Source organism: Heptranchias perlo, chromosome 7 (genome assembly GCF_035084215.1).
Source record: "Heptranchias perlo isolate sHepPer1 chromosome 7, sHepPer1.hap1, whole genome shotgun sequence".
NCBI classification, from domain to species: domain Eukaryota; kingdom Metazoa; phylum Chordata; class Chondrichthyes; order Hexanchiformes; family Hexanchidae; genus Heptranchias; species Heptranchias perlo.
In genome coordinates, this window is record NC_090331.1 from 80985630 (window position 1) to 81012967 (window position 27338).

General features: G+C 45.9%; 1 protein-coding gene across 6 annotated transcripts in view; it reads left to right on the forward strand.

The window, feature by feature from the left end:
* The window catches only part of als2b (alsin Rho guanine nucleotide exchange factor ALS2 b), a 142388-nt gene that overhangs the window by 71884 nt on the left and 43166 nt on the right, over window positions 1-27338 (forward strand). For all 6 annotated transcript variants that reach the window (XM_067987957.1, XM_067987962.1, XM_067987961.1 and 3 more), the window contains 7 exons: window positions 9463-9591; window positions 12729-12799; window positions 13708-13774; window positions 15600-15799; window positions 19231-19296; window positions 20448-20546; window positions 22676-22840. In XM_067987957.1, coding sequence (XP_067844058.1) covers window positions 9463-9591; window positions 12729-12799; window positions 13708-13774; window positions 15600-15799; window positions 19231-19296; window positions 20448-20546; window positions 22676-22840 — 797 coding nt within the window. The remainder of the gene's footprint in view (window positions 1-9462; window positions 9592-12728; window positions 12800-13707; window positions 13775-15599; window positions 15800-19230; window positions 19297-20447; window positions 20547-22675; window positions 22841-27338) is intronic.

Consider the following 27338-nt stretch of genomic DNA (forward strand, 5'->3'; position numbering starts at 1 on the left):
CTCCTGGAGGTTTTTTAAATTTTAACATCTTTAATTTTTATCTTTCTTTTCCTTTCTGTGTCTTTTTTTCTCTAATTCTTAATCCAATCTTTCTTTCCCTCTTTATTTCTCTTTCTGTATCTAAATTGATTCTAATTCACCCTCCGTCTTTCTCTGCCGTTTGCGCTGTTTCTTCTTTATCCTAAAATCTCATTGGTTAAGGAGATACACTGGTCCTATCTATCACCAAGGTCCCAGAAGATATGGAGAATAAAATTAAACAGGAAAAGGAGGCTTATGACAAATGACAGTAGAGAACCAGACTGAATACAGAAAGTACAGACGACATCTATAAATGGGAACAAGAGGAGCAAAGAGAGAGTATGAGAACAGATTAGCGGATAACGTAAAAGTGAACCCAAAAGTCTTTTATAAATATACAAATAGTAAAATGCTAATCAAAGGAAGGGTGAGACTGATTAGGGACAAAAAAACCTTGTGGAGGCAGAGAGCATGGGTGAGACACTAAATGAATACTTCGCATCGGTCTTCACTAGACAAGAGGATGCTGCCATTGTAGCAGTAAAGGAGGAGGTAGTAGCGATATTGGATAGGTTAAAAATAGATAAAGAGGAGGTACTTAAAAGATTGGCAGTACTCAAAATAGAAAAGGCACCCGGTCCAGATGGGATGCATCCTAGGTTACTGAGGGAAGAAAGGGTGGAAATTGCGGAGGCTCTGGCCACAATCTTCCAATCCTCCTTAGATATGGGGACTTTTCCAGAGGACTGGAGGATTGCAAATGTTACACCCCTGTTCAAAAAAGGGGAAAATACAGTCCAGTCAGCCTAACGTCGGTGGTGGGGAAACTTTTAGAGACAATAATCCAGGACAAAATTAATTGGCGCTTGGAAAAGTATGGGCTAATAAATGAAAGTCAGCATGGATTTGTTAAAGCATGGACATGTTTGATTAACTTGATTGAGTTCTTTGATGAAGTAAAGGAGAGGGTTGATGAGGGTAGTGCAGTTGATGTGTATATGGACATCAAAAGGCATTTGATAAAGTACCACATAATAGACTTAACAAAATTAAAGTCCGTGGGGTTAAAGGGACAGTGGCAGTGTGGATACAAAATTGGCTACAGGACAGAAAGCAGAGAGTAGTAATGAACAGTTGTTTTTCAAACTGGTTGGAAGTATACAGTGGTGTTCCCCAGGGGTCAGTATTAGGACCACTGCTCTTGATATATATTAATGACTTGGACTTGGACTTGGACAAAGTTTGCAGATGATACAAAACTCAGAAATGTAGTAAACAATGTGGAGGATAGTAACAGACTTCAGGAAGACATAGACAGACTAGTGAAATGGGCAGACACATGCCAGATGAAATTTAACGCAGAGAAGTGTGAAGTGATACTTTTTTTTAGGAAGAATGAGGAGAGGCAATATAAACTAAATGGTACAATTTTAAAAGGGTTGCAGGAATAGAGAGACCTGGGGGTGCACATACAACATTTTTGAAAGTGGCAGGACAAGAGGCTGATTTAAAAAAAAACATATGGGATCCTTGGCTTTATTAATAGTGGCCAAGAGTACAAAAGCAAGGAAGTTATGCTAAACCTTTATTGAACACTGGTTAGGCCTCAGCTGGAGTATTGTGTTCAATTCTGGGCACCACACTTTAGGAAGGATGTCAAGGTCTTGGAGAGACTGCAGAAGAGATTTACAAGAATGGCACCAGGGATGAGGGACTTCAGTTATGTGGAGAGACTGGAGAAGCTGGGGTTGTTCTCCTTAGAACAGGGAAGGTTAAGGGGAGATTTGATGGAGGTGTTCAAAATCATGAACAGTTTTGATAGTGTAAATAAGGAGGAACTGTTTCCAGTGGCAGAAGGGTTGTTAACCAAAGGACACAGATTTAAGGTGATTGGCAAAAGAGCCAGAGGCAACATGAGGAAATGTTTTTTTACGCAGCAAGATTTAATGATCTGGAATGCACTGCCTGAAAGGGCGGTGGAACCGGATTCAATAGTAACTTCCAAAAAGGGAATTGGATAAATACTTGATGGGAAAATATTTACAGGGCTATGGGAAAAGAGCAGGGGAATGGGACTAATTGAGTAGCTCTTTCAAAGAGCCGGCACAGGATGATGGGTCGAATGGCCTCCTGTGCTGTACCTACTGTGATGCTCCGTTATCAATTCGTACTTTGCTGCACAATTTGCAGCACAAAATTTTTTCGAGCTGAAGGGTGAGGAAAAGTTGTAATTAATATAAATATTAGGTTTCCAGAGTTTGCTCAGCAACGACAAAATCTTTAATTTTCTTTGAGGCCTGAATTGGCAAATCGCAAGTAGATTAACCAACATGTAGGACATCTTGCTGTGTTGAAGGGTTTACAACAGTCGAGAGCCAGGAAGCAGTGCTTTCTCCTGATTTGAGAGATCAGAACAGGCTGTACACCGCTGCTACCAGAATGTTTGAAAAAGGGAGCAAAAAGGTTTTTTAAAAAGTCAAAGCATAAGTAAAACGTGAATCAGGGCTCTCATTTTCTGAAGGAATGTGAGCAATTTACTGGGTGCAATAATGTTGGCCTTGCTGCCGATCTTTGGGGCAACTGTACGTTTATGAATCTTGTACATGGGCTTCTGATCACTGAACATAGGAATTGCTTGACGAGAAAAGATCAAGATTCATCTGGTTCTCCTACCATCCTGGTAGTCGCATGCTACAACAGTAATGGAGTTGTGTACTAATAGCAATCGACCTCCATCAATTAGTCTGCAACAGACCCAGACACAATGGTGGGAAGCTTTGGGAACCATAAGTCCAAAGTCACCTGTTCCTCCCACACATGCTACAGGTCACTCAGCATCAGTGGGAACCAACTTTAACAGTAGCTGTTCAGTAATATAAAAGGGGCTTCATTCCTTGACCCCTGTCTGGCGGTTTGGTATAAAGTCTAACTGAGACAGTGTTCTGCTGGTGGAGACTCTCGCTTCCATTTGTATACTGCTCCTCAGAGCATCAGTACATGGGCTCTCCTTATAAGGAGGTGGTGATTCATTCAGTCATATGATTAGTGACTTGTGACATTAGAATAGATGCATTTATACACATGGTTAATCTGCTCTTCACTGAGCAAGTTCCACTACCAACTGTTCTAAATAAAAGGTGAATTCCCTCCCATTTTCTCCCCATGCTTTCCTGCTTGGATACCTTACACAACCAGCCATTCTTGCTGCAGGTTTTAGAGAGCATCAGAGTCATGCCCTGATGGTATATGATGAAGAAGGGTGGGAGAAGGCTCGCGTAGAGCATAAATGCCAGCATAGAGCAGTTGGGCCGAATGGCCTGTTTTTGAGCTGTAAATTCTGTATAATTATATGTAATGTTACTCAACCACTTCAGGATTCACTTCCTTTCTAATATTCTTCCCTTGAATAGAATTATAGAATCGTAAAGCACGTTCAGCCCATCGTTCCCATGCCGGCTCTTTGAAAGAGATATCTAATCAGTCCTACTCCCCTGCTCTTTCCCCATAGCGTGCAAATTTTTCCTTTTCAAGTATTTATCCAATTCCCTTTTGAAAGTTACTATTGAATCTGCTTCCACCACCCTTTCAGGCAGTGCATTCCAGATCATAACAACTTGTTGCGTTTTTTAAAAAAAATCTCTCCTCATCTCCCCTCTGGTTCTTTTGCCAATTGCCTTAAATCTTTGTCCTGTGGTTACTGACCTTCTTGCCACTGGAAACAGTTTCTCCTTATTTATTCTAAACCCATCATAATTTTGAACACCTCTATTAAATATCGGACTCTGGTGAAGTTGAAGAGTGCCCAATTAAATCAAGGAAATAGCAGAGACAAACAAATATTTTGTATCTGTCTTCTCAGTAGGAGACACAAAAAGCATACCAGAAATCGTGGGGAACCAAGGGTCTAATGAGAATGGGGAACTTAAAGTAATTATTATCAGTAGAGGAAAAAGTACTTGAGAAACTAATGGGACTAAAAGTTGATAAATCCCTTGGATCTGATGGCCTACACCCAAGGGTTCTAAAAGAGGTGGCTGCAGAAATAGTGGATGCATTGGTTATGATTTTACAAAATTCCCTAGATTCTAGAACGGTCACAGCAGATTGGAAGGTAGCAAATGTAACCCCGCTATTCAAGAAAGGAGGGAGAGAGAAAACGGAACTACAGGCCTGTTAGCCTGACATCAGTCGTCGGGAAAATGCTGGAATCTATTATTAAGGAAGTGGTAACGGCACTGAGAACATCATATTAGACAGAGTCAACATGGTTTTATGAAAGGGAAATTGTGTTTGACAAATTTGTTAGCATTTTTTGAGGATGTAACTAGCAGGGTAGATAAGGGGGAACCAGTAGATTTAGTATATTTGGATTTTCAAAAGGCATTCAATAAGGTGTTACACAAGATTAGGACTAATGGGATTGGGGGTAATATATTAGTGTGGATTGAGGATTGGTTAACGGACAGAAAACAAAGAGTAATAATAAACAGGTCATTTTTAGGTTGGCAGGCTGTAACTAGTGGGGTGCTGCAAGGATCAGTGCTGGGGCCTCAGCTGTTTACAATCTATATCAATGACTTAGATGAGGAGACTGAGTATAAGGTATCCAAGTTTGCTGATGATACAAAGCTAGGTGGGAAAGTAAGCTGTGAGGAGGACACAGAGTCTGCAAAGGGATATAGACAGGTTAAGCGAATGGGCATGATGGTGGCAGCTGAAGTATAATGTGGGGAAATGTGAAATTATCCACTTTGGTAGGAAGACTAGAAAAGCATACTTTATTTTTTTACAAGGTGAGAGACTAAGAAATGTTGGGAATCAGAGGGATTTGGGTGTCCTTGGACACGAATCACAAAGTTAACATGCAGGTATGGCAAGCATTTAGGAAGGCAAATGGTATGTTAGCCTTTATTGCAAGGGGGTTGGAATGTAAGAGTAAGGAGGTCTTGCTGCAGTTATATAGGGCTCTGCTGAGATCACACCTGGAGTACTGTGTACACACACCTGGAGTATTTATATCTTACCTAAAGAAGGATATAATTGCCTTAGAGGTGGGGTGTAACGAAGGTTCACTAGATTGATTCCTGGGATGAGAGGGTTGTCCTATGAGGAGATATTGAGTAGAATGGGCCTATACTCTCTGGAGTTTAGAAGGATGAGAGGTGACCTAATTGAAACGTCTAAAATTCTTGGAGGGCTTGACCGGGTACATGCTGAGAGACTGTTTCGCCTGGCAGGAGAGTATAGAACCAGAGGTCATATTCTCAAGATAAGGACCATTTAGGACTGAGATGAGGAAAAATTTCTTCACTCAGAGGGTTGTGAAGTTTTGGAATTCTCTACCCCAGAGGGCTGTGGATGCTCAGTCGTTGAGTATATTCAAGACTGAGATTGATGGATATTTGGACACTCGGAATCAAAGGATATGGGGATCAGGCGGGAAAGTGGAGTTGAGGTCGAAGGTCAGCCATGATCTGATTGAATGTCGGAGCAGGCTCAAGGGGCCTGCTCCTATTTGTAATGTTTTCCCCTTAACCGTCTCTGCTGTAAGGAGAACAAAACCAGCTTCTCTTTTCTCTCCACATAACTGAAGTCCCTCATACCTGATACCATTCGAGTAAATCTCCTCTGCACCCTCTCTAAAGTCCTTCCTAAAGTGTGGTGTCCAGAATTGGACACAATACTCCAGCTGAGACCTAACCAGTGATTAATAAACATTTAGCATTTGTTTTTGCTTTTATATTCTATGCCTCTATTTATAAAGCCCAGGATCCCGTATGCCTTTTAACAGCCTTATCAACTTGTCCTGCCACCTTCAAAGATTTGTGTATGTGAACCCCCCAGGTGTCTCTGTTGCACCCCCTTTAAAATTGTACCATGAAATTTATATTGCCTCTCCTCATTCTTCCTACCAAAATGTATCACTTCACACTTCTCTGGGTTAAATTTCATCTGTCATGTGCCTGCCCATTTCACTAGTCTGCCTATGTCCTCCTGAAGTCTGCTACTATCCTCCTCACTGTTTACTACATTTCCGAGTTTCATGCCATCTGTAAACTTTGAAATTATGCTCTTTATATCCAAGTCCAGGTCATTAATATAGATGGAAAAGAGCAGTGGTCCTAATACTGACCCCTGGGGAACACCACTGTATACTTCCCTCCAGTCTGAAAAACAAGCGTTCACAACTCTCTGCTTTCTGTCTCTTAGCCAATTTTGTATCCACGCTGCCACTGTCCCTTTAATCCCATGGGCTTTAATTTTGCTAGCCAGTCTTATGTGATACTTTATCAAATGCTTTTTGAAAGTCCATATACGCAATGGCAACCACACTACACTCATCGACCCTCTCCATTACTTCATCAAAGAATTCAATCAGGTTTGTCAGACACTATTTGCCTTTAACAAATCCATGCTGGCTGTCATTTATTAACCCATGTTTTTCCGAGGGACAATTAGCCCTCTTCCAGTTGAGTATCTTAACCTTGATTGTTCCTTGTCTCTCCATCACTATTCTAAACCTAATGTTATTGTGATCACTGTTTCCCAAATGCTCTCCACCTGCCCCACTTCATTCCCCAGAACTAAATCCAGCACTGTTTCCTTGTTGGGCTGGAAGCATATTGGGCAGAAATTGCTTGGAAAAGAACGGTAAGCTCAACAGCACTCACTGTTAGTGGTGAAATGGAGGAGCAAGTTCCAGTGTTTACACATGCGAAGTGAAACACGGAAATCCAGAATTTGCTCCTTCTGATTCACTGGTGATATGACAGCTTTGAATTAAAGGTATATGGCCTGCTGCAATCAGTGAAATCATTGAAAAGGTGCTAACTTGCTCATCTGCCCAGCTAGAAAGTAAGTAATATTGCCACAAAACAGGTACGCTTAATGCCAGGTCTAAATTAAGTTTTAATAGTGCGGTAAGTCTAAATGACTACCAAGCAACTAAAAATTAACTTTTTAAAATGTGGAGTCTCATTATTTTAATAGTTTTTGGTCAGTTAAAAAAACTTTTTTTTCACTTTTCCCTTCTGTCTCATTTCATTTATTTCTTACCCTTTTATTTGCTGTCTGTAACTGTTTTTACAATGATTTTAGTGTTGTACCTTTCACTTCCTGGTTTTAACGTTCGAAGCCTGCAGAAACCGTTCGCAGCTTGTCAAAAATGCTGCGATCTGATTGATTGAGGGGAGAGATCGATCCTTTCACTTCTCCCACAGGTCCTAGCTTCGCTTGAACTGACACTGGGCTCTTCTCCGCTTCCTATGCAAGGAAGTGCCTGAAGTTAAGTTGGTTAGTATAAATCTATGGAGTGGCGAACACTTGGTTTGCCACTCCGAGTAATTTCTGTCCCAGTGATCAAGAAAGTTCTTCTGTCCACATTTCAGGAAATCTACCCCCTCGTTGCCCTTTACACTGTTTTCCCCCCAGTCTCTATTAGGGTAATTGAAGTACCCCATTATCACTACTCTAATGTTTTTACATATTTTTGAAATTTACTTGCCGATTTGTTCCTCCATCTCCTCTCTATTTGGTGGTCTATAGTATACAGCCAGCAGTGTAACAACTGCTAAATTGCTCCTTGCTCCTTAACCCTAACCAAACAGATTCTGGCTTTGAATCCTCAAGCACATCGTCCCTTTCCGGGGCTGTAACAGTATCTTTGATCAATACTGACGCCCCCACCCCCTTTTTATTACCTTCCCAATTCCTCCCGAATACATTGTAACCAGGAACGTTAAGTTCCCATTCCTGCCCGAGTAAAGACATGTGAATTACTTATTACCTCGGCCATTATTGATTATCCTCTACAAATCGACAATCCTCTCTTTTGCATTTACCCTTTTTTGCTTTTGTCCTTCTGTCCAAGGCACCTCCTCTTTACTGCAGTCTTTTCCTGTTTAAAGTTAGTCTATTTGACTTTATTTCTCTGATCCATATCCCTGTTGCTAAATTGTTCCCTGAATGAATATTATTCTCAACCTCTACATCAAGATTTCTCCTATTGCCTTTTCCCAATTTTAAATTGATAATCCCTGGTCACTGACTTCCCAACCAGACCGAATCATCTTTCCCTATTCGCTCTATCAAAACCCTTCATAATTTACAAATCTCTATTAAATCTCCTTTTAGCCTCCTCTGCTCCAGTGGAAATAGTCCTGGTATCTTAAGTCTCCCCTCATAGTTACAGTTTCCCATCCCTGCCATCACCCTGGTGAATCTATGCTGTGTGCTCTCTAATGGGGTGCCCGAAACTTCACACTGTATTCGAAATTTGGCCTAACTATTGTCTTGTACAAATTCATCATCACCTCTTTACTCTTGTACTCTATGCCCCTATTTATAAAATCCAAAATTTAATTGGGCCATTTTATGGCTTTATCTTCCTGTGCTGTCACTTTCAGGGAATTATGTATTTGGACCCCAGGGTGTCTCTGTTCACCCACACCCTTCAGCATCTTTCCATTGGGTGTTCACTCCCATTCCTGGTTTATCATCCCAAAATTACCTCATACGTCTCCACCTGGCATACATCTGCCACCTGTCTGCCTAATCCACTCAATGTTTGCCAATGTTCTCCTTGTGTGTCTTCAGCAAATTTTGAGATTGTGCCCTTTAAGACCAAGTGCAAATCATCTTTATACTGAGACCAAAAGTGAGCAAGCACTGACCCCCGGGGTACCCCACTTCCAACCCTTCTCCACTCCGAGCAGCACCCATTTACTCTGGCTCTTTGTTTCCTATCCTTCAACCAACTTTCTTTCCAGGTTGCTACATTTCCTCTTACACCATATGCCTGAATATTTCTAACGAGCTTTGTGTGAGGCACTTTATCAAGCTCCTTCTAAAAATCCATATACACCACGTCGACTGCATTCCTTTTATCAGTCACCTCTTCAAAAACTCTAATAAATTTATCAAACGTAATTTGCCTTTAGGCAATCCGTGCTGGCTGTCCTTGATTAACCCCATGCAAATTCTAACTGCTCACTAATTTTATGGTGGGTATCCCTGTTCTTAATCATTATCCAGTGACCCCTGCTAGGAAGTCTGTGCATGTGTGATCGTCAAATGGGGGTGGGGTCAGGTTGTGATGTCCTCCATAGTGAATAGCCTACTGTTCAGATGTGGATATGCAGAATGGTCCTTTTGGTGAAGTACCAAGGGCTGCCTGCATCCCTGGAACTGTAGCCCAACTTGGTAGTGCCTTCAGGACAGGAGGGACAACAGCAAATAATATTGGGATCGCTTGATCATGGGCTTATCATCACTCCCTTGGTTCAATGGGGCTCCAAACTGATCTATTCCTGTAGATTCCCATTTCATCACATCACGTTGGTGAGAGGTGCTGGCAGTGTATCTTTGGTTCCAAGTGTGCTGAGCTTGCAGCTGGTGCTAACCCTGGTTGCTGTAACATCAGTCCGTTCTCTTCCTGCTAAGGAATCCCTGAGGAAGCCGGAACGTCGCCTCATCTGCGAGAGCAGTAACCGGGGGCTCACACTGCAACACGCTGGCAGATTTTCCATCAACTGGTTTATCCTCTTCAATGATGCACTAGTGCACGCTCAGGTGAGTCCACCCGGGGGGGGGGGGGGGAAGGGGACAGATCGGTTATTTATCAGGGGGGAAAGGGGGCAGATCGGTTATTTATCAGGGGGGAAAGGGGGCAGATCGGTTATTTATCAGGGGGGAAAGGGCAGATCGGTTATTTATCTGGGGGGATAGGGGGCAGATCGGTTATTTATCTGGGGGGAAAGGGGGCAGATCAGTTATTTATCAGGGGGGAAAGGGGGCAGATCGGTTATTTATCGGGAGGAGGGGTTGCTCAGCCATTGACCTGTGGGGGAGGGGCAGCTCGGCCGGTCTTAAGATGGAATTCTGCCAATGCAGTTTTTTGCTCGGAGTCTGAGCAGCGAGACCTTTTTGTGTTTGTGCACAGCTGTTTTTTTCAAAGTAATTATTATTTCCTGCCTCTCCCATTTCCGCCAAGTGCCCTACCTGGAGTATTATTTGAAATTTTAAGTGTGGCTCTGTACTGAGCTACAGCACTAGCAGTGTTTTGAGTCAGCCTGGATTACCCACCAGAGGAAATAAGTTCTCTGAATCTACTCTATCGAATCCTTTTATAATTTTAAATACCTCGATCAGATCACCCCTCAACCTTCTAAACTAAAAGGGAATACAAGCCAAGTTTATGCGCAACTTATCCCAATAATTTAACCCTTTATGCCCCAGTATCATTCTGGTAAGTCTGCACTGCACCCCCTCCAAGGCCAATGTATCCTTCCTGAGTTGCGGTACCCAACTGAACACAGTACTCCAGATGGGGTCTGACCAAGGCTCTGTACAACAAAAGAATAACTTCCTCCCAATTGTAGTGCAGGCTCCTTGAGATAAAGACCAACATTCCATTTAGTTTAGCTTCTAATGATTTGTGCACCTCGGCACCCAAATCCCTTTGTTCCTCCAAAGCTCCTAGTCTCTCATCATTTAGAACATATATTTTGATTTGTCTTTCTTGGATCTAAAGTGCATTACCTCACACTTCAGATATCCAGTTCAGCTCACAGGGTGGGTCCTACTGTTATAGACCTGAGTCACACTATTGTTTGATTAGATATTGGGCAGCATGGGCATACTCCTGAATGTAAAGATGTTGGGACTGCTTACAGGAGTGACCAGCACCACTGTACCTAAGTGAATGCCACAGTCTTGAAATTAGAGCTGGGCTATTCAGGAGTGAAATCAGGAAGTACTTTTTTCACACACATGGTAGAAGAAATCTAGAACTCGCTCCTCCAAAAGACTGGATGCTGGGTTAATTGAAGTTTTCAAGAATGAGATTGATAGATTTTTGTTGGGTTAGGGTATCAAGGGATTATAGAGTCTTATAGCACAGATGGAGGCTGTTCGGCCGGTTGTGCCTGTGCTGGCTCTTTGAAAGAGCTGTCCAATTTAGTCATAAACCCCAGTTTTTTCCCCATAACCCTGCACGTTAGTCCTCTTCAAGTACATGTCCAATCGCCTTCTAAAAGTTCCTATGGAATCTGCTTCCACCACCCTTTCAGGTAGGGTGTTCCAGATCTTATCAATCCTCTGTGGAAAAAATTTCTCCTTATTTCCCCTCTAGTTCTTTTGCCAATTATTTTAAATCTATGACCTCTGGTTACCGACCCACTTACCAGAGGAAACAGTTTCTCCCTACTTGCTCTATCAAAACCCCTCATTATTTTGAATACCTCAATCAGTTCTCCCCATAACCTACCCTGCTCTAAGGAGAACAACGCAGCTTCTCCAGTCTCTCCACATAACTGAAGTCCCTCATCCCTGGTATCATCCTGGTAAACCTCCTTTGTACCCTCTCCAAGGTCTTGACATCCTTCCTAAAGTGCAGTGCCCAGAATTGTACACAATACTCCAGCTGAGGCCTAACCATTCATTTGTAAAGGTTGAGCATCACTTCCTTGTTTTTGGATACAGAGCAAAGGCAGGTAAATGGAGTTGCGATGCAGATCAGCTCTGATCTGATTGAACGGCGGAACAGACTCGAGGACCTGAATGGCCGTATCCTTACCTATGATCCTATTCATATATCATGTCTTTGACACATGCACTAGCATGCGTCTCCTAATCTTTCGGATTGAAAACGCTTTAGTGAGACGAGGTCAGACGTGAATTGTTGGCATCAAGCGAATAATGGTCATGATCAAAATTCACCTCATTTAACTTCAAACCTCCCCTTGGGGATAAGAAAACACAGTCATGAACCACAATACACAATCCCATGTTAGTGGGCTAGCTTAGCCTTTTCCTGGTCAGTGTTCTTGTTCTGATCGGCCCTACACTTAAGTTGAGTGAGTTTTTCCTTGTTTGGCCAGGTTCCCTTCCCACCCCTATCTGGGCTGACTGACTTCAAGTGTTCTTTTGTCCTTTTACTCCACGTTCACAGGAAGTGGGAAGGCTGTCTTCCTGATTCCTTCCCCGTTGAGAAATTTGCCTATCAATCAGTAGGCCTATCAATAAAATGGGCTACAGTTCACCCTCCCCTTGGTTTGTGGGAACCACTGTCACAATTAACGGGACCATCCTTTGAGTCTGGCTCGAGTCCATCGATTCTTCCTGTCGCAGTTTGAAGTGGTTTGTGAACAGTGCTTTTCCACAAACTGGCCTGCCTGGCTTCAGTGCGCGTATTCAGTGTTTGCCTCATTAACATATTAACTCCTCTTCGTCTCGGCGGCTGCAGAGGATTTTAATCCCGTGAGAACTCCCTCAACTGTAAAACGCACCTCAGTGTAATCCATCCCCAAGTCCTTTCTGCAGAAATATCATCAAAAAAAAATTTGAGCTGCAAGGCCACCTGTTGCAGGGATCTTGCTGCCAACACCGAGTGATCAATTTTTTTTAGAAAGGGGCAATGTTGTATTACATGTTTTAACATCACTGCAGGGCTAGTAATGTATCAGCATCAATACCAGCCGGGTACTGAACAACCCTTCCCACAAAACTTACCAAGTGACCAGAAGGTTTACTGTTCTGTTGCCTCGTGCCTGTGCGCCTTGCTGCTTTGTTCCCTCATTCTGGTTGAGCCCTGCTATTAGCTGTTTGAAGTTTGCCCCAGATTAGCGAGTGTTGACTGTGCCGAGAGTTGGAGTTGCCCCCTTCCCATGTGTACTAATTAAGCTTCCTTTTTTCCTACCTTTCCTCAGTTTTCGACACACCATGTATTTCCTCTTGTGACACTTTGGGTAGAGCCTCTCTCTGAGGAAACGAGCAGCCCGTGAGTATCAGAAGTGATCATTCACCCCTCACACTATGAACAAATTCTTGTGATGGGCGTACTACTATAACACCAACCACCTCCTGGCTGGAGTGCTGTTATTTTTTGACGATATTTATTGCAGGATTTTCTCCCCATTGCTCTCCTTTCCAGTGTTCTCCTTGCCATTTTCCAGCATTGAGAGAGGTCAGGGGACCCTTTACAGTTGGAGCATCTTTCACCTACTGCAAAATTGGTTGGGGGTAGAAGGACTGAGTCATTTGAAAAACAATTGTGTGCAGCCTTTGTAGAAATCCAGGAATTGAATCCTGGACTTGATCTGCAGTTACTTTTATTGATCACAATGGCCAGGTGGTCACCCTGGTGATCGCACCAGGTCCTTGTCAGTGATGCTGAACGGCCACTGCTGGGGAGTACACGAGAGCAGTTTGATCCACCCTCTGCGCTTCTAATGAGACCATGAAATCATTGGGTGAAGAAGTTGTGAGGGTGGGGTAAATACAGGTGCTGCGTGGCAGAGGGAGGGGCTTCCCCAGTGCACTGCTGCTCACGCTGAGCACACTCACTTCAGCAACGGTTTGGCAATGTATTTCAGAGTGCTACAGGCCCTGCTATTCAGTGGTACAGCACTGGGTTGTGTCAGAAGAAATGGGTACAGGTGACAGCTCTTGTAAAGGCTAGTGGTGCTAGTGGGAGTTGCTGTGCTCTCGGCCTTCTGTGTGTGACTGGCGCTGGCTCGGGCCCTCTCGCTCAGGCTCGGGCCGTGGCCCTCTCGCCCGCGCATTCTGGTTCTGGCGTTCGTTATGGTTCAGGCTCGGGTGCTCGCTTTCTCGCTCTGGCTCTGGTTCGGGCTTGGGCTCGGGCTCAGTCTCTCGTTCTCTGACTCATCTGCATACTTTTTCCTGTAGGAATGCCCTGAGGATAACCACAGCTGAAGAACAGTTCATCCTCACTGCAGCATCACCTCAGGAGAAGGTAACGTGAGCGGCTCTTGAATTAATTGGAACTAACTGGTCTAGGAAGAAAGGCGGAAGTTGGGATGGGGAGTGCGGTGTTTTGGAGGCAGCAGTTGACCAACTGAGCTTTTTCTGCCAATGATTTGATTGTGGGAGTGAGACTGCACTGATGGTCACCTTAACATGCACTTGGGTTACAGACCGACAATGGACAAATCAGACTTCAGCTCTGAGCTACAAATATAGATACTGGGTGGGAGAGGAAAGTAGCATTTTGTCTGTTTGTAAATAAAACATGCAAACTCACTTAGAAATAAAGACAGAATTTTCAGCCCCTCATTCTAAGCTAGATTTTAAACCGGAGCCTGTTGGTGAAGGAATGACATTCTAATCCGGTGCTACTGTCGTTCTGTCGAGGCTGCTATCTCCACCACTGCTTTTGCCCCATCGCAGGAGCACCATCGACACATGGATTGCAACAGTTCAAGGAGAACACCCACCACCACAGGGCAATGAGGGATGGGCAGTAAATGCGGCTTTGCCAGCAACATCCCCATCCAGAGAACAAATAAAACACACAAGCAACTCTTGTGTATGTTACCCACATAAATGGGGCATGGGTCTGGGCCTGGGATTTCCCCCCACACTCTGATCTCCCTGATTTGAATCATGACACACTGGGTTGCTGCCAGGTGTAGGCTGGACAGGGGTATAAGGGGGTAGGGACAGGACTCTCCCACTCACTGGGACCTGGGATAAACCCACCCCTAATAACAGGACCCTCCCACTCACTGGGAGCTGGGATAACCCCACCCCTAATAACAGGACCCTCCCACTCACTGGGAGCTGGGATAACCCCACCCCTAATAACAGGACCCTCCCACTCACTGGGAGCTGGGATAAACCCACCCCTAATAACAGGACCCTCCCACTCACTGGGAGCTGGGATAAACCCACCCCTAATAACAGGACCCTCCCACTCACTGGGATAAACCCACCCCTAATAACAGGACTCTCCCACTCACTGGGATAACCCCACCCCTAATAACAGGACCCTCCCACTCACTGGGATAAACCCACCCCTAATAACAGGACTCTCCCACTCACTGGGATAACCCCACCCCTAATAACAGGACCCTCCCACTCACTGGGATAACCCCACCCCTAATAACAGGACCCTCCCACTCACTGGGAGCTGGGATAAACCCACCCCTAATAACAGGACCCTCCCACTCACTGGGAGCTGGGATAAACCCACCCCTAATAACAGGACCCTCCCACTCACTGGGAGCTGGGATAAACCCACCCCTAATAACAGGACCCTCCCACTCACTGGGAGCTGGGATAAACCCACCCCTAATAACAGGACCCTCCCACTCACTGGGAGCTGGGATAAACCCACCCCTAATAACAGGACCCTCCCACTCACTGGGAGCTGGGATAAACCCACCCCTAATAACAGGACCCTCCCACTCACTGGGAGCTGGGATAAACCCACCCCTAATAACAGGACTCTCCCACTCACTGGGAGCTGGGATAACCCCACCCCTAATAACAGGACCCTCCCACTCACTGGGATAACCCCACCCCTAATAACAGGACCCTCCCACTCACCGGGAGCTGGGATGACCCCACCCCTAATAACAGGACCCTCCCACTCACTGGGAGCCCCCAATAACAATTATCGAAAATCTGTGCAGACGATCGCTTGAACCCTGTCTGTATTGTCTATAGGAGTGGCGTGTCGGGGGCGGCAGGGGCAGTGGCGTTTGGGGGGTTGAGGGCCGTGTCGGGTGGGGGTTGGGGGGATGTGTGTCGAGTGTTTCACTCTAATCTCATTTCAGACAAAGTGGTTAAGAGCAATTAACCAGGCTGTGGATCAGGCACTGAGTGGTGCTCCGGATATCCTGGCCCCTGCACCGGGCAGCGTCATGCGAGCAGAGCCCCCCATCTCGCGCACCGCCAGTTACACCTTCTACAAGGACCAGCGGCTGAAGGAGGCAACTTATGAAGGTCGCTGGTTGGCTGGAAAGCCACATGGCAAGTGAGTGTCAGTGTTGTACACACAGGGTCAGCGTTGTACACTCGCGGTCAGTGAGTGTCAGTGTTGTACACACAGGGTCAGCGTTGTACACACGCGGTTAGAGAGCGTCGGTGTGGTACACACAGGGTCAGTGTTGTACACACGCTGTCAGTGAGTGTCAGTGTTGTACACACAGGGTCAGCGTTGTACACACGCGGTCAGAGAGCGTCGGTGTGGTACACACAGGGTCAGTGTTGTGCACACGCGGTCAGTGAGCGTCAGTGTCGTACCTACGCGGTCAAGGAAATACGTGAGATAAATCTGGAGAATCTAACTTCAGTTTCGGGTATAGTCGCCCCTGTTCACATAGTAACTCCTTTTCCCTCCCCCGCCCCCCCCCCCCCCCCCCCCCACCCTTAACATTGCATGAATTTTGGGACCGTGCCAACTGACGCACTAACATGGGCCCCATGAGTTAGGGAGAGGGAGGAGGGAAACAATCGGCCATGGCTCCACTTCTGATCACTATCCAGCAAACCCTGTCAGAAAGGGTATGTGTGAGGAAATCAGGACAGGATCAGACTCGGTCGTGATGCCTCCCGCATTCTCATATCTTGCCAACACTCACTGTTCAGGCTTGCACTGAAGAGCAGGCACTTGGGCAAGGAAGTGGGGGCTTGAAACACCAGTGGAATTGACCCCTAGCAAGATTCAGACAAGTTGAGCAGAGTCTAACTAGAAAACGTGTGCAAGTCTGGGATGTTCCCGGGCGCAGCAGCTGAGTGCACAGATTTAATGAGCTTTCTTTCATTGAGTGAAATAGTTTGCAGAGATTGTCTGGAGAGTGAGGCGTGAGGCTGTGCATCGAGGAAAAGGGGAAGGAGAGCGAATGGCGTGGCAGGAAACTGGGGAGGAATGTGGAAAGGCTCAAACCGAACGTGTTTGGGGTGAGGGCGGCAGCTTGCTGGAAAGGACAAAGAAATGGTCAGGGTGAGGAAATTAGTATGTTATTAAAAAAAATGTCTGCTGCTGTGAGTATTGAGAAACTGGTGCTTTCGATTTCATTCTCGATATAGAGAGGGGGCAAAACTTGACCTCCTCTTGGGAAATAAGGAAGGGCAGGTGACAGAAGTGTTAGTGAGGGATCACTTTGGGACCAGTGATCATAATTCCATTAGTTTTAAGATAGCTATGGAGAATGATAGGTCTGGCCCAAAAGTTAAAATTCTAAATTGGGGAAAGGCCAATTTTGATGGTATTAAACAGGAACTTTCAGAAGTTGATTGGGAGAGTCTGTTGGCAGGCAAAGGGACATCTGGTAAGTGGGAGGCTTTCAAAAGTGTGTTAACCAGGGTTCAGGGTAAGCACATTCCTTATAAAGTGAAGGGCAAGGCTGGTAGAAGTAGGGAACCTTGGATGACTCGGGAGATTGAGGCCCTAGTCAAAAAGAAGAAGGAGGCATATGACATGCATAGGCAGCTGGGATCAAGTGGATCCCTTGAAGAGTATAGAGATTGCCGGAGTAGAGTTAAGAGAGAAATCAGGAGGGCAAAAAGGGGACATGAGATTGCTTTGGCAGATAAGGCAAAGGAGAATCCAAAGAGCTTCTACAAATACATAAAGGGCAAAAGAGTAACTAGGGAGAGAGTAGGGCCTCTTAAGGATCAACAAGGTCATCTATGTGCGGAACCACAAGAGATGGGTGAGATCCTGAATGAATATTTCACATCAGTATTTACGGTTGAGAAAGGCATGGATGTTAGGGAACTTGGGGAAATAAATAGTGATGTCTTGAGGAGTGTACATATTACAGAGAGGGAGGTGCTGGAAGTCTTAACGCGCATCAAGGTAGATAAATCTCCGGGACCTGATGAAATGTATCCCAGGACGTTATGGGAGGTTAGGGAGGAAATTGCGGGTCCCCTAGCAGAGATATTTGAATCATCGACAGCTACAGGTGAGGTGCCTGAAGATTGGAGGGTAGCAAATATTGTGCCTTTGTTTAAGAAGGGCGGCAGGGCAAAGCCTGGGAACTACAGACCGGTGAGCCTGACATCTGTAGTGGGTAAGTTGTTAGAGGGTATTCTGAGAGACAGGATCTACAGGCATTTGGAGAGGCAGGGACTGATTAGGAACAGTCAGCATGGTTTTGTGAGAGGAAAATCATGTCTCACGAATTTGATTGAGTTTTTTGAAGGGGTAACCAAGAAGATAGATGAGGGCTGTGCAGTAGACGTGGTCTACATGGACTTTAGCAAAGCCTTTGACAAGGTACCGCATGGTAGGTTGTTACATAAGGTTAAATCTCACGGGATCCAAGGTGAGGTAGCCAATTGGATTGACGACAGAAGACAGAGGGTGGTTGTAGAGGGTTGTTTTTCAAACTGGAGGCCTGTGACCAGCGGTGTGCCTCAGGGATCGGTGCTGGGTCCGCTGTTATTTGTTATTTATATTAATGATTTGGATGAGAATTTAGGAGGCATGGTTAGTAAGTTTGCAGATGACACCAAGATTGGTGGCATTGTGGACAGTGAAGAAGGTTATCTAGGATTGCAACGGGATCTTGATAAATTGGGCCAGTGGGCCGACGAATGGCAGATGGAGTTTAATTTAGATAAATGTGAGGTGATGCATTTTGGTAGATCAAATCGGGCCAGGACCTACTCCGTTAATGGTAGGGTGTTGGGGAGAGTTATAGAACAAAGAGATCTAGGAGTACAGGTTCATAGCTCCTTGAAAGTGGAGTCACAGGTGGATAGGGTGGTGAAGAAGGCATTCAGCATGCTTGGTTTCATTGGTCAGAACATTGAATACAGGAGTTGGGATGTCTTGTTGATGTTGTACAAGACATTAGTTAGGCCACACTTGGAATACTGTGTACAGTTCTGGTCACCCTATTATAGAAAGGATATTATTAAACTAGAAAGAGTGCAGAAAAGATTTACTAGGATGCTACCGGGACTTGATGGTTTGACTTATAGGGAGAGGTTAGATAGACTGGGACTTTTTTCCCTGGAGAGTAGGAGGTTGAGGGGTGATCTTATAGAAGTCTATAAAATAATGAGGGGCATAGATAAGGTAGATAGTCAAAATCTTTTCCCAAAGGTAGGGGAGTCTATAACGAGGGGACATAGATTTAAGGTGAGAGGGGAGAGATACAAAAGGGTCCAGAGGGGCAATTTTTTCACTCAAAGGGTGGTGAGTGTCTGGAACGAGCTGCCAGAGGCAGTAGTAGAGGCGGGTACAATTTTGTCTTTTAAAAAGCATTTGGACAGTTACATGGGTAAGATGGGTATAGAGGTATAGAGGGATATGGGCCAAGTGCAGGCAATTGGGACTAGCTTAGTGGTATAAACTGGGCGACATGGACATGTTGGGCCGAAGGGCCTGTTTCCATGTTGTAAACTTCTATGATTCTATGATATCTTCTCACTGTGTTCTCTTAATGCCAGGGGCGTGCTGCGGTGGCCTGATGGGAGAACGTACTCTGGCGATTTCAAAAATGGTTTAGAGGATGGGTAAGTGTCAAATGAGTATAAATAGAATTCTCCATGATCCCTGAGCAGTGCTGAGTTAGTTGATCTTGCCTGGAGCAACGGCAGGAGGGCTCTGGGTGGGGAAGGGGGGGGGGGGGGAAAGAATCAGCCAGAGCTGCTCCTGCTGACGATCTCATGATTCCTGCTGGAAAGTGTGCATGTGTGCACACGTATGGATATCAGATGAAAACAGGCTCAGCCCTCTGTGGTCAAATATCCTGTCAATGCTCTGTGTCTGGGCTGACGAATGACTATTCGGGTGTCAGCCTGGGCTCAGTGGTAGCACTCTCGCCACTGAGTCAGAAGTCTGTGAGTTCAAGCCTCACTCCAGGAACATGAGCTCACAATATCGGCTGACACTCCAGTGCAGTGATGAGGGAGTGCTGCACTGTTGGTGCTGCCTTTTGGGTGAGATGTTAAACCGAGGCCCTGTCTGCTCCCTCAGATGGAGGTAAAATATCCCATGGCTCTATTCGAAAAGCAGGGGAGTTCTCCCTGGTGTCTCGGCCAATATTCATCCCTCAACCAACATCACTAAAACAGATTATCTGGTCATTTATCTCATTGCTGTTTGTGGGACCTTGCTGTGTGCAAATTGGCAGCTGCATTTCCTACATTACAACAGAGACAACATTTCAAAAGTATTTCATTGGCTTTAAAGCACTTTGGGATGTTGTGAGGTAATGAAAGAATTAACTGCAAGTCTGTCTGTCTTTTTATTTGTGTGAGGGACTGGAGGGTTGCCAGCACTGGTGGAACCGTGCTCTAAGAGTCTTCAGGAGACAGGGGAGACAATTCCCCTTGGGGATGGGATATTTTCGCAGGGATGGTCTGCGCGTGGTATGGGTTTGGTTCCATGGATTGACCCAGGCACGTCCTTGCTGAATGCAGCCTTTAATCCACACGGTGCCCCTTGTGAAATATGGCCTACGGCGGTATCTAGCTCGATGGTCCATTCAGGATGCTAGTTGTTGCCAGGCAGTGGGCTTGTTCAGAGTGCCCACTGTGCTGTGGCGCTCTACAGCCCATAGAGCAGGTAGACTGGCGTAACACGGGCCAGTGCTCCCTTCATTTGAAGAGAAACTCCTTGAAGTGAGAGCGTGAGGTGCTAAAGATTTCATTTGTCTTCTCAGGTATGGAGAGTACATCATACCCAGCAAAGCTCTGAAGAAGAATGATCACTACCAGGGCCACTGGAAAGAAGGCAAGATGCACGGCCATGGGATCTACAAGTACGTACAGGTCGCATTTCATCTATTCATCGGCTTTGAGGTCTCTGCTGGTTGCAAGGGGGTCTCATTTGATATGTTTGGTTTTGGAAGAGTGGTTTGATTTGGGCTGTTGACTGGTTTAGTGGTAGGGTCCTCCTCTGATCCGTTGGCTGGTTTCCCGTGAGTCTGTGGCACGTTGCCTGGATTTGGGTGCATCTTTGAGACATTTTAGCTGGGTTAGAGTCACCATTTGGAAGAGACTCAGTGCCATTTCCATTGTAGCCTTGCGAACTTGCAGTAAATTCAGAGCTGTGTCTGTGGCTGTCCTTCCCTGATCTCAGCAGGTGAGTTCCTCTGTTGCTGACCTATATTGATAGGCTGAGGACCCATAGCTAAATGAATGTGGCCAGAGTGCGTCACTTTGCCATGGCGGGTGCAGAGGGGGGCTTCATTGCCTTCAGTGGAGAGAGGGTGATGTTTCCACAGCAGTGTCCGACCCCCGCACTCTCGCGGTTGGTGAGCAGGTTCATCTGCAGTACCGCCACTGAATTCTGCAACTTTCAAAATCTGCAGGAAATTAGTGCATTGGTCATTTGCACTAGAGGAATAACTGGACAAAAGAGGATGCGGACCAACAGCGTCATTGGTGCAGGAACTGGGCCGAGAACCAGAACAGATTTTCTATATGGTCTCTAGCAAACAGTTGCAGAAAATGAGCTGCTTCATTCAATTCTGGAGTCCGGGTTAGGTTGCAGAAGTTTTTCTTTATTTGTTCTTGGCGGAGGTGGGCCACACCAGCAAGGCAGCATTTATTGCCCATCCCATAGGGCACCAAAAGTCAGCTGCATAGTGTGGGACAGGAGGCACATTGGTAGGGGTGGTAAGTCCCTCCCTGAAGGGCATTATTGAACCTGTGGGATTTTTATGACAATATGACAGTTTTCATGGTCTCAGTGTCCAAAATACCAGCTATGAGTTGGATTTGAACTCGAGCTCCGGGCATCATGACCACTAGGTTACCACACTTGTGAAGCAAAAAGACCAGAACATAACATGCTGTAAATCTCTAACCTTGGCTTCTGTTTGTGTACAATGTGTGGATTAGGGAGCATAGTGACCTTGGGTGATGAGGAGGGTTTGTACAGTCCTTTAACCCCTGGGGCCTGGACTCTAACTAATCCCAGCCAAATGAGATGGAACTCTCGGCTGGCTGTGTGGGTGCTATGTGTGATGAATTTAGACAGTCAAGTTACAAGAGGGCACGATCCCAGCGATTGCTCTCTCACTCGGGTGGGGTGGGGGCAGGTGGTGGAGGCTGCATAAGAGGCCGGCCGTCCATTCACCCTGCTGCTGTAGGGCAAACCCTCCTGAAGCTGGGGTTAAGGCATGTTACCTAAACTTGGACTGTATTCCTTGGAGTTTAGAAGGGTGACCTGATCGAGGAATTTAAAATGATAACTGGATTCGATTGGGTAGATACCGCTGGTACTGTTCCCTCTGGTGGGGAATCCAACAAGGGGGCATAATCTTAAAATTAGAGCTAGGCCATTCAGGAGTAAAATCAGGAAGGACTTTTTCCACACAGAGTGGTAGAAATCTGGAACACTCTTCCCACAAGAGGCTGTGGATGCCGTGTCAATTGAAATTTTTGAGACTGAGATAGATAGATTTTTATTGGGTAAGGGTATCAAGGGATATGGAGTTAAGGTACAGATCAGCCATGATCTAATTGAATGGCAGGATAGGCTTAAGGCGCTGAATGGCCTACTCATGTGTTTCTCTGATGTGAGGTAGAGTAGAGGGAGCACCTGGCTTGGCTTGGCCTGGCCTGGAGTGCTTATGCTGTCACTGGGTGGCCAAAAGGAGGAAGAATTCACTTAGTTAATAAACTTCAAAAACCTCAGGGCTGCAGGCCAATAAGTTGGTGTTCACTTGCTGCAACAAACATTTACATCTGATGAGGATCCCAAATAGAACAGGGGCCTGAAAGATCCTGGGATGAGTAACTGTATGATATCTGGCCGTATGCTGGTGTTTGACCTGTGTGTACAGCTGGTTCTCTATAGAAGCTATGTTGTGATTAGAGAAGACTGACTGACTTTCTTCCTTTTCCCTCCTAACCCTTCCCCGCACCCCCCTCCCCCTCCCAGCTATGCCACAGGAGAGGTGTACGAGGGCTGTTTCCAAGACAACATGCGCCACGGGCATGGCTTGCTCCGCAGTGGCAAGCTGACCTCGTCCTGCCCCAGCATGTTCATCGGGCAGTGGGCACAGGACAAAAAAATGGGCTACGGCGTGTTTGACGATATCACGAGGTAACTGAATGTTATTTACAATATAAATCCCTTCTGTGGGAGTCGAAGGATACAGCATGTGATGAACAGCATTTCAGGACTCCGTGCCCCTGCTCTTTTATTTATGTGACTTTCTGTTTAATTTGCAAATGGAGGCCCGACTGTGAAACTTCCCCTGTCTTGATGAATTGTTGGGTGCAAAAGGAATCACAGCCCCTTGACATTACAGAGCTCCCATTGACAACAGTGCTAGAAAGGGGAAGAGGCAGATTTGTTCACCCATCACCTGGCAGCAGTGAGAGCTGGCAACAAATATAAATGAAACCAGGGGGCCATGTAGTGGCCTGGAGCTAAATGGGAAGAATTCCAGTCCCCGGTAACAAGTCTGCCCTTCCCGGTTTCATCAATGAGTACGGCTGGCTAGTCAATCATCAACATCCTGGACCACTGCCAACCTGCCTTGCTCAAGTATCCAGTTCATGAGTGTGCCACGGGGGATTAACTCAGTTCCAATCTTCCGTTAGCAGCTGGGTCCCCTTGGAGCCAACCCAGAGAGACCCTGCTTACTTAAGTCGCCCCACCCTTCCAGGAGGACAGTCACTAGTTGCATTGTCATCATTGTTTTGAGCGCAGCGTGGTACCCCTTTAAAAGGCCATTCTATTAGTTGGAGGTGTGGAACATCAACAACAAGTTGGTTTTATATATCACCTTTACGTAGGAAAACATGCCCAGGCATTTCACGGGCATAATCAGACAAAAAAATGGACACCAAGCCAAAGAAGGAGATAGTCAGAAGGGCGGAAAAAAGCTCGGTCAAAAAGGTGGATTTTAAGGTAGGCCCTAAAGGAGAAGGGAGGGGTTTAGGGAGGGAGTTCCAAAGCTTCGGACCCAGACAGCTGAAGGCACGGCCGACAATGAAATTTGAACATGAGGATGAGAATTTTAAATTTGAGGCAGAGGGGGACCAGGAGCCAATGTAGGTCAGCAGTGATGGGTGAACGGGACTTGGAGCGAGTTAGGCTTCGGGCAGCAGAATTTTGGATGAGCTGAAGTTTATGGAGGGTGGAGGATGGGAATTCAGCCAGGAGAACGTTAGAATAGTTGGGTCTGGAGGTGACGGAAGCATAAATGAGGGTTTCAGCAGCAGGTGAACTGAGGCAGGAGCAGAGACCGGCGATGTTACGGAGGTGGAAGTAGGCGGTCCTGGTGATGGAGTGGATATGGGGTCAGAAGCTCATTTCGGGGTCAGATAGGACACCAAGGTTATGAGCGGCCTGGTTCAGCTTCAGATAGTGGCCAGGGAGGGGGATGGAATCGGTGGCTAGGGAATGGAGTTTGTGGCGGGGAACCAAAGACAATGGCTTCAGACTTCCCAATATTTAATTGGAGGAAATTTCTGCTCATCCAGGACTGGATGTTGGACAAACAATCTGATAACACAGAGGTAGTGGAGGGGTGAAGAGAGGTGGTGAAGCAGTAGAGCTGGGCGTCTTCAGTGTACGTGTGGGAGCTGACACCATGTCTGTGGATGATGTCACCAACGGGCAGCAGGTGGATGAGGAAGAGGAAGGAGCCAAGGATAGATCCTTGGGGTACCCCAGAGGTAACGGTGCGGGAGCAGGAAGAGAAGCCATTGCAGGAGATTCTCTGGCTACGACTGGATAGGTAAGAGTGGAACCAGGCGAGGACAGTCCCACCCATCTGGGCAACAGAGGAGAGGCGTTGGAGGAGAATGGTTTGGCTGACCTTGTTCAAAGGCTGTGCCGGTCATGAAGGATGAGAAGGGATAGTTTACCACGGTGACAGTCACAGAGGATGTCATTTGTGACTTGGATTAGGAGTATTTCAGTACTGTGGCAGAAAGCTGATTGGAAGGATTCAAACATGGAGTCGCGGGAAAGGTGGGCACAGATTTGGGAGGCGACACCACGTTGAAGAACTTCGGAGAGGAAAGGGAGGTTGGTGCTGGGGCGGTAGTTTGTAACGACAGAGGGGTCAAGGGTGGGTTTTTTTGAAGTGGGGGGGTAATGGTAATTTTGGAAGGGACGTGGACAGTACCTGAATAGAGGGAACCATTTACAATGGGAGTTAGGAAGAAAAGTTGGGTAGTGATCAGTTTAATTTGAACGGAGCCAAAGGAGTAAGTGGAGGGTTTCATGAACAAGGTGAGCTCGGAGAGGTCTTGATGGGAAAGAAACGAGAGAAGGATGCGATTTCAGGGCTAGGATTTGGATTGGTAGGCAAGGGGAAGGGGATGATGCAAAGGAGGCAGCTGAATAGATGGCCTCAACCTTCGTGACAGAGGTCTACAAGCTCCTATAGAGGTATACAACATCGGGATTGCTATGGAAAACGTAAATCCACAATATTATTGTAAATTAAACTGAGAGGACGACAAGGGGTCATGGGATCAAACTAATTAATGGTAAAACTAGGAGTTTTTCTGCACTTGAAGTGTTGGACACATGGGATGGACTCCTGGATAGAGCCGTGGAGTCAAAAACCGTGCAATCATTTAAAAACAATTGATGCGGGTCTTTCTGGATGGATGAATTAAGATGGGTCGAATGGCCTCCCTCTTCTGTGATTATCTTGTGGCAGCCTTCTCCCCCCTCCTACCCATTGCTCTTCCAGTAGGCCAAACATTGGCAAGGCACACTGGGAAATGATTGATTTACACTGTACAATGCAGTTACTGGGCAGATAACCTCCCACTACCTGCACTGTAAGTACAGTATCTTACAACAGAGTTAAATGCTCTAGGTTTATACTTTACAAGGATGGGGTTTTTATTTGTACTGTATTCCACTAGTATTGGACATTTTATGTTTCTCATTCCTTTCTTTTCTATAACTGAAAGGAAAGACTTACATTTATATAGTGGCTTTCACGGCCTCAGGACGTCCCAAAGCGCTTTACAGCTAATGAAGTACTTTTGAAGTATAGTCACATAAATTAGTTATATTTAATTAAATAGCAAGCACGCACTGCAGATATTATTAATAAGTATTGGAAGGGTACAAATGAAATGGACTTAAATTGCAATCGTGTAGGTAAAATCTGGTTTGGAGATCCTGGAGACTGGACACCAACACCTCACAGAAGCAAAGCTCTGCCAACGAGTGAATATCTCCAAAAATTGGCGAAATGCCTGGAGATTGACGAGAAGAACTTGTATTAATATAGTGCCTTTCACAATCTCAGTACGTCCCAAAGCGCTTTACAACCAATGAAATACTTTTGAAGTGTAGTCACTGTTGGAAACGCAGCAGCCAATTTGCGCACAGCAAGGTCCCACAAACAGCAGTGAGATAGTGACCAGATCATCTGTTTTATTGATGTTGATTGAAGAATAAATATTGGCTTGCTCTTCTACGGATAGTGCAGTAGATTTTTTTTTTATTCGTTCATGCGATGTGGGCGTCACTGGTAAGGCCGGCATTTATTGCCCATCCCTAATTGCCCTTGAGAAGGTGGTGGTGAGCCGCCTTGAACCGCTGCAGTCTATGTGGTGAAGGTTCTCCCACAGTGCTGTTAGGAAGGGAGTTCCAGGATTTTGACCCAGCGACGATGAAGGAACGGCGATATATTTCCAAGTCGGGATGGTGTGTGACTTGGAGGGGAACGTGCAGGTGGTGGTGTTCCCACGTACCTGCTGCTCTTGTCCTTCTAGGTGGTAGAGGTCACTGGTTTGGGAGGTGCTGTCGAAGAAGCTTGGTGAGTTGCTGCAGTGCATCCTGTGGATGAATCATAGAAGTTTACAACATGGAAACAGGCCCTTCGGCCCAACATGTCCATGTCGCCCAGTTTATACCACTAAGCTAGTCCCAATTGCCTGCACTTGGCCCATATCCCTCTATACCCATCTTACCCATGTAACTGTCCAAATGCTTTTTAAAAGACAAAATTGTACCTGCCTCTACTACTGCCTCTGGCAGCTCGTTCCAGACACTCACCACCCTTTGAGTGAAAAAATTGCCCCTCTGGATCCTTTTGTATCTCTCCCCTCTCACCTTAAATCTATGTCCCCTCGTTATAGACTCCCCTACCTTTGGGAAAAGATTTTGACTATCTACCTTATCTATGCCCCTCATTATTTTATAGACTTGTATAAGATCACCCCTCAACCTCCTACTCTCCAGGGAAAAAAGTCCCAGTCTATCTAACCTCTCCCTATAAGTCAAACCATCAAGTCCCGGCAGCATCCTAGTAAATCTTTTCTGCACTCTTTCTAGTTTAATAATATCCTTTCTATAATAGGGTGACCAGAACTGTACACAGTATTCCAAGTGTGGCCTAACTAATGTCTTGTACAACTTCAACAAGACATCCCAACTCCTGTATTCAATGTTCTGACCAATGAAACCAAGCATGCTGAATGCCTTCTTCACCACCCTATCCACCTGTGACTCCACTTTCAAGGAGCTATGAACCTGTACTCCTAGATCTCTTTGTTCTATAACTCTCCCCAATGCCCTACCATTGGTACACACTGCAGCCACTGTGCGCCAGTGGTGA